Source organism: Coturnix japonica, chromosome Z, assembly GCF_001577835.2.
Source record: "Coturnix japonica isolate 7356 chromosome Z, Coturnix japonica 2.1, whole genome shotgun sequence".
Lineage (NCBI taxonomy): Eukaryota > Metazoa > Chordata > Aves > Galliformes > Phasianidae > Coturnix > Coturnix japonica.
The window spans coordinates 64906242-64913786 of record NC_029547.1 but is presented as its reverse complement, the minus strand read 5'-3'; the positions used below and the strand labels follow the sequence as shown (position 1 = coordinate 64913786).

At 56.7% G+C, this 7545-nt stretch overlaps 1 protein-coding gene across 1 annotated transcript; it reads right to left on the bottom strand.

Moving 5' to 3' along the window:
- Positions 1 to 1254: 1254 nt before the first annotated feature.
- On the bottom strand, positions 1255 to 7034 carry LOC107306705 (PHD finger protein 7-like). Its single transcript, XM_032441353.1, has 9 exons — positions 5649 to 7034; positions 5230 to 5321; positions 5041 to 5142; positions 4790 to 4914; positions 3345 to 3507; positions 3140 to 3246; positions 2827 to 2940; positions 2557 to 2675; positions 1255 to 2392 (listed from the first exon to the last, which is right to left on the bottom strand). The coding sequence occupies exons 1-9, from the start codon at positions 5722 to 5724 to the stop codon at positions 1620 to 1622; spliced, it is 1671 nt and encodes a 556-aa protein (XP_032297244.1). The 5' UTR covers positions 5725 to 7034; the 3' UTR covers positions 1255 to 1619.
- Between the last annotated feature and the right edge of the window lie 511 nt (positions 7035 to 7545).

Genomic DNA, 7545 nt, shown 5'->3' with positions numbered 1-7545 from the left:
GGGATCGGCTCCGGCTGCGGGAAGCCGAAGCACGACGCCCCACTAGGGATCGGCTTCGAGTGGGGGCCCGCCTTCGCTGCCTGGATTGTCTCCGGCGTGCAGACTGCAGACGAACCCTCAAGGACCACGATCGTGCTGGTGTGGCCAAGGTGCAGGTGCTGCTCTGTGCACCACGGGCTGTTGTATGGCTCCCACCATGACGTCGTTGGGGCTGACTCTGGGAGCCTGAGGCCCGGCCTTGCAATGGGGAGCGGCTCCTTGTTCTTCCAGTCACCCGCTCCCCAGGACGCGTTGTGGGTGCAGGTACTGCAGATCTTCTGCTGGCCCACGCTGTCCTCCTCCTGGTGGGGCTCAGGGAGCCACTCTCAGCCCTTGCAGCTGGTGCCTGGCTCCTCCCAGCACGTCCTTGGTGCTGCTGAGAGGCGTCCCGCTCCTCAGATGGATGTGAGCAGGTGGTGGTCTCCTCAGTGCCGGCACTCTGGCTGGATTCTGAGCACAGGCAGCTGGAGCTGCAGGATGGTGGATGCTGCCTGTCTAGCAGGACCAGAGCTGACATTTTCAGGTCCTGTAACTATGCGGGAGGTACCTCCCGTCTGGAAGTGCTGGAAAACTCAGGGCACTTGCTGGAGGCTGTAAGGAGAGATGAGAAGCTCAGCAGGATGAACATGCAGCCCCAGGGCAGGACAGGCTGCCAGCCCCATGAGGCAGAGAGACTGTGGCAAGGCCACCCTGAGCACCTACTGCCAGGCCATGCCTGGCCCCAGTCCCGTGGCACATGGCTCTTTGCCTCTTACCTGTTTCTTCACCAGCGCAGCTGGAGCACTCCCAACTGGTGATCATTGGGCCCCAGAAGGAGCAGTACCGGTGCATGCCTTGTGCTCCACAAGAGGTGCAGAGGTACAGCTCCCAGAGCCTGCAGAAGGAAAGGGGTTGTGGCTGTGAGGATGAAGTGAACCAAGGCAGGGAGCAGCNGCCACACAAGAGCCAAGTAGAGGGGGACAATCACCTCCCTCTCCCTGCTAGTCAACCCTAATTTAATGCAGCCTAGAACACAGTTGGCCTTCTGGGCTGCAGTATGCTGTGGGTGCTGCACACACAGCTGGCCTGCAGGCTTGCTGACCCCATCACAGACGCATATGGACCAAAAGATAACTGTGCCAAATATATGGGAGGGCACTGCAGAGAAGACAACCCCATGGTCTCAGCTCCTAACACTCCCCACCGCAGGACAAACAGAGAAGAATGAAGCCAATATTTGGGGAATATGTTAAGGGTTTATTATTTTTAGGTTGGAATGATAAAAATCATGCAGAGATGGGACAAGGGTTGTTTTCACGCTGTTTTTGGGACTGTCTTTGGGGATGTTTTCTCTGCTGTTGGACCCGGGAGCGGCTGTGTGCCCGGGCGGTCCACAGAAGGATGAAGTAAACACACGTGGACTCTCTTCAAGGTTTGTTTTCTTTCCGCTTGAGACCGCAGCCATCAAGTGTGGTTGGGACATGGCTGCTACTGTGCTGCCTTCAGGATGGTCTGTGGGGACATATACTTTGGTGGTATGCCTGGGAATGGCTTTGTGCCCAGGCTTGTCCCCGCTGCCCGGACCGGCTTCCACGGCCTCCTCAGGGCTGGCTGTGGGAAGATGAATCACGACGCCCCACTGGGGATCGGCTCCGGCTGCGGGAAGCTGAAGCACGACGCCCCACAGGGGATCGGCTCCGGCTGCGGACATCTGAAGCACGACGCCCCACTGGGGATCGGCTCCGGCTGCGGGAAGCCGAAGCACGACGCCCCACTAGGGATCGGCTTCGAGTGGGGGCCCGCCTTCGCTGCCTGGATTGTTTCCGGCGTGCAGACTGCAGACGAACCCTCAAGGACCACGATCGTGCTGGTGTGGCCAAGGTGCAGGTGCTGCTCTGTGCACCACGGGCTGTTGTATGGCTCCCACCATGACGTCGTTGGGGCTGACTCTGGGAGCCTGAGGCCCGGCCTTGCAATGGGGAGCGGCTCCTTGTTCTTCCAGTCACCCGCTCCCCAGGACGCGTTGTGGGTGCAGGTACTGCAGATCTTCTGCTGGCCCACGCTGTCCTCCTCCTGGTGGGGCTCACGGAGCAGCTCTCAGCACCTGCAGCTGGTGCCCATCTCCTCCCAGCACGTCCTTGGTGCTGCTGAGAGGCGTCCCGCTCCTCAGATGGATGTGAGCAGGTGGTGGTCTCCTCAGTTGCCGGCACTCTGGGCTGGATTCTGAGCACAGGCAGCTGGGAGCTGCAGGATGGGCTGGATGCTGCCTGTCTAGCAGGACCAGAGCTGGCATTTTCAAGTCCTGTAACTATGCGGGAAGGCACTGGTACCTCCCGTCTGGAAGTGCTGGAAAACTCAGGGCACTTGCTGGAGGCTGTAAGGAGAGATGAGAAGCTCAGCAGGATGAACATGCAGCCCCAGGGCAGGACAGGCTGCCAGCCCCATGGGGCAGAGAGACTGTGGCAAGGCCACCCTGAACACCTACTGCCAGGCCATGCCTGGCCCCAGTCCCGCGGCACATGGCTCTTTGCCTCTTACCTGTTTCTTGACCAGCGCAGCTGGAGCACTCCCAGCTGGTGATCATTGGGCCCCAGAAGGAGCAGTACCGGTGCATGCCTTGTGCTCCACAAGAGGTGCAGAGGTACAGCTCCCAGAGCCTGCAGAAGGAAAGGGGTTGTGGCTGTGAGGATGAAGTGAACCAAGGCAGGGAGCAGCCGGCACAGTTCTGGTGCTCAGTCCTTGCTCTCCCAGCCTATGGTGAGGCTGAGATCCCATGCATAGCCCAAGAGGACTGTGGAGGTCACTCACCCGCTTACTGGTGCCGTATCCCTGCCTCTGAAGTAGGTGCACCGTTGGGCATCACAGCGCCCGTACCTTTCTCTCAGCGGCTGGAACCATTCGTCGTCCCACCAAGATGGTGGTCTGCCAGAGAACAGAGGGAATGTGATGAGTCCCCAGTGCCCCAGGCATAAGGCAGATCAGGGCATCCACACTGAGCTCATTCCCAGCTTCTCCATGAAGCTGAGACCAATGCTTGTGGGATGGCAAGGGATTGGGCCTGCCAGAGCTGGCACAGCTTCTGTGCCCGAGTGTCTGCCGAGCTGGGCAGAAGGACACCAACCTGACTGGGATTTGGATCCCCAACGCGGTCATATTGGAGCGGAATGGCCCTTTTGATCTACAGACGGGGCAGTAGAAACACATGGTGGCAGCGTGCATGGCGTATTTCTGCAGGAGAAGCACAAGCAACGTGAGCATGAGCGGGTGTGGGTTCTGCTGAGCACTGGCCGTGCCTGCAGGGTGCAGGGTGAGGGGAGGGCTCCTACCCAGATGCAGCCCCGGTGGAACCAGGCCTCTTTGCACACAGGGCACATCATGGTGTGGTAGGACGTGCTGTCCCCCACAGGCTCCACGCAGATGATGCAGGGTGTGTTGGGAGATGGAGCTGCCTCCTGTGCCTGCTGAGGGCGATGCTCCGAGCAGAAGGACCTGGTCAGGAGGACAGAAGGGACGGGCACGGTGACAAGTGCTGTGAGGAGGGCAGAGGACCAGGAAAGAGAGCCAGGCCTGGNTGCCAAGGGCCACCCTGAACACCTACTGCCAGGCCATGCCTGGCCCCAGTCCCGCGGCACATGCTCTTTGCCTCTTACCTGTTTTCTTGACCAGCGCAGCTGGAGCACTCCCGAGCTGGTGATCATTGGGCCCAGAAGCGAGCATACCGGTGCATGCCTGTTGCTCCACAAGAGTGCAGAAGTACAGCTCCCAGAGCCTGCAGAAGGAAAGGGTTGGTCTGTGAGGATGAAGTGAAAACAAGCAGGGAGCAGCCGCACAGTTTCTGGTGCCAGTCCTTGCTCTCCAGCCTATGGTGAGGCTGAGATCCCATGCATAGCCCAAGAGGACTGTGTGAGTCACTCCACCCGCTTACTGGTGCCGTATCCCTGCCTCTGAAGTAGGTTGCACCGTGGCATCACAGCGCCCATACCTTTCTCTCAGCGGCTGGAACCATTCGTCGTCCCACCAAGATGGTGGTCTGCCAGAGAACAGAGGGAATGTGATGAGTCCCCAGTGCCCCAGGCATAAGGCAGATCAGGGCATCCACACTGAGCTCATTCCCAGCTTCTCCATGAAGCTGAGACCAATGCTTGTGGGATGGCAAGGGATTGGGCCTGCCAGAGCTGGCACAGCTTCTGTGCCCGAGTGTCTGCCGAGCTGGGCAGAAGGACACCAACCTGACTGGGATTTGGATCCCCAACGCGGTCATATTGGCGCGGAATGGCCCTTTTGATCTACAGACGGGGCAGTAGAAACACATGGTGGCAGCGTGCATGGCGTATTTCTGCAGGAGAAGCACAAGAAAAATGAGCATGAGCGGGTGTGGGTTCTGCTGAGCACTGGCCGTGCCTGCAGGGTGCAGGGTGAGGGGAGGGCTCCTACCCAGATGCAGCCCCGGTGGAACCAAGTGTTCTTGCACGCTGGGCACCTCAGGGTCTGGTAGGGCGTGCTGCCCCCCAGGGGCTCCAGGCAGATGACACAGTCAGTGTCTGGCGCTGGAGCTGCCTCCACTATCTGCTGAGGGCGGTGCTCACAGCAGAAGGACCTGGTCAGGAGGACAGAAGGGACGGGCACGGTGACAAGTGCTGTGAGGAGGGCAGAGGACCAGGAAAGAGAGCCAGGCCTGGGCTCTGGCTGTGGCAGGGTGCTGGCAGGTGTCGCGGTGGGTTCCTCCCTTGGAGGGACGGCAGCTCTGCTGCTCCTGCTGGCCCTTACTTACCTGTACTGCCCAAAGTATTGCGTGACGCACTCCCCGTCCTCGGCGCAGGGTAGATGGAAGCTGCGCTCACAGCCTGTCTCTGCGCAGCTGATGGTAGCTCCCCTCTCACCACAGACAAAGCAGTGCTGGAAAGAGCAGACCAGTGCCCATTACTGCCAGTTGGAAGGGCCGTGATCACTTTCTTTGGGCCCAGGCAAAGCCAGTGTGAGCCTCTGCCAACATCAAGCTCCCTTTTTTTTTCAGGTCCTCACCTTCTGGTCTGCCAGCTGGATTGTTTGCTGGATGACACCAGGGGGGAACTCAAAAATCCCCCCCACTCGGCTTCTCCATTTCAAGAGGCCGTCGGCAAAGAACTGTAAGAGAGAAAAGAGCGTGATCTCGTGAGGCCAGAAAGGATGGGAGCATCCCTGACAGGAGCTCTGTGCCTTGAGGGAACTCACCACGCAGAACTGGTGGGCACAGAGCCCACCGTTGACAGATATCTGTCCACAGATGTCGGGGTTGACCTGTGTGCGGCGGCACAGCATGCACACTGCAGAGGAAGGAGAGAGCAACCATGAGCAGCGGTGAGCACCTGGCAGGGACGGGTGTCCCTGGGGTCATCCCCAGGGCCTGCTCCGTGCCTGCCACGCTGGCTGAGAGGCGGGTCTGGAAGGGGTGGAGGGGTAGGGGGCATTGCAGGCGTAGTGGTGCCAGCAGCAGCCACAGCTTGGCTGGGTTCCCTGGCCGAGGAGCAGATGGGCCCTGCCTGCCCACAGTGCTGGAGAAGCACCTTGTTGTCCCTTCTGGCCACAGACAAACCCCCAGCATCCCCCTGCCTGGCAGCAGGGAGGTGTGCGCAGGGATATGGTGCTCTCACCTGGCTCCCCAGAGTTGGGGACCTCCTCATTCCCAGAGCTGGGAACCTCCTCATTCCCTCTGAACATGTTTGGCATCAACGGCGAGAAACAAGAGAATCAATGCTCTCTCCACACCTCACCAAGCCGAACTGAGCTCAGCCCCAGCCCCGCAGCCTTAGCTCTGCTTCCGGCCCCGCGGGTCACAATGGCCGCTCCCTGCCGCCACTGTGACATCACGGTCAGCACCTCACGGGGCTGAGGGCGCGGCAGAAAAGAGGTCAGGTGAACGTCAGGCCAACGCTGATGTCACAGACCCCATGTCTAGAGAGCTGCCCTCTGTGGAGATGGTCAGGGCCTCACTGGATTGGGCACCAGGCAGCCTCATCTACTGGGTGGCAATAAACACACTGCAGGAGTTTGGAACTTGACAGACTTTACTGTCCCTTCCAACCCAAGCCATTCCAGGGTCCTGTGATTCAAAACATCTGTCAGATCCAGCATTAAGCCTGGTTACTAAGACACCTACCCAGCCATTCATGATTTCTACAATGGCTACCACAGTAGTCAAGCATGAATTTTTTTGTAATAAATCCAAGCTTACTACTCTGGATATCCATTTTTCTTCAACTTCTTTTTTTCCAACTGCTTTGAGATGCTATCCACAATAAGTTGTTCCAACACCTCCCCAGAGATGGATGTGAACCTGAGTGGCCTACAGTTTCCTGTGTCCTAATTCTTGACCTTTTTGAAGATTGGAATTACATTGGCTGTCCTCCAGTCTTCAGGCATCTCTCCTGCTCTCCAGGACTTTTAGCCGATGATGGACATCCGGCTGTATACGCACAATGCTGGCTTATGTCCAGTGCTTCTCTGCAGGGCTGCTTTCAAGGAGATTCTCCCCCAGCCTGTATAAGTACCTGGGAGTGCCCTGGTCCAAGTGCAACAGCTTGCGTTTGGCCTTGTTGAACCTCATGAGGTTCACGTGGGCCCACTGCTCCAGCTTGTCCAGGTCCCTCTGAATGCCTTCACTTCCCTCCAGTGTATCCACTGCACCGCTCAGCTTGGTGTTGTCTGCAGACTTGCTGAGGGTGTGCTCAACAATATCATCTTTGTCAATGATAAGACATTAGAAGCGACCCCTGGGGGACACCACTTGTAACGGGTCACCAGCAGGACTTAATTCCATTAACCACTAACCTCTGGGCACGACCCTCCATCCTTTCTCCCTTTCTTAAAAATTGGAGTAACGTTTCCCTTTTCCCAGCCACCAGGGATTTCAGTTGAAAGCCATGATCGTTCAAATGTGATGGTGGGAGGCTTAGCAACCACATCAGCCATCTCTCTCTGGGAACCCCAGGATAGATATCATCTCTCCCCATGGACTTATACACGTTTAGTTTCATGAGGACCTTTCTGACTTGTTCCATTGTCACAGCGGGATAGAATCCACTCCACTCACCCACACCCAGAGGTTCAGGGTCCTGGCAGACATGAGGAACCTGACCACCCGTGAAGACTGAAGCAAAGCACTTATTGAGCACAATATATACATAAATAAATATTGAGCACAATACATAAATAAAACTGGTCTTTAATCATCTCTTCTTTAATTTGAAAATTTAGGCAGAAAATTATCATTGTAGATGGCATAATAACTTTACAAACAAGGAAAATGCATTTGAACATCATACCTTCATGAAAGATATATGTCTCTTAAACAGAGGTGGTTTTTTTCCTATAGAATTCTACCGAATGAATCCTTAGTTCTCTCTGGAGGTAAAGCAAACAAAGAGGGAATCAAGAAATCATCACAGTTACCATTTTTTAAGCTTCTGAAAATGCTAGAAAATGAAGGGTTTTGTGGTTGTTTTTTTTTGTAACTTGTCATACAGAGTCCTGCCGATGATAAAAGCACAG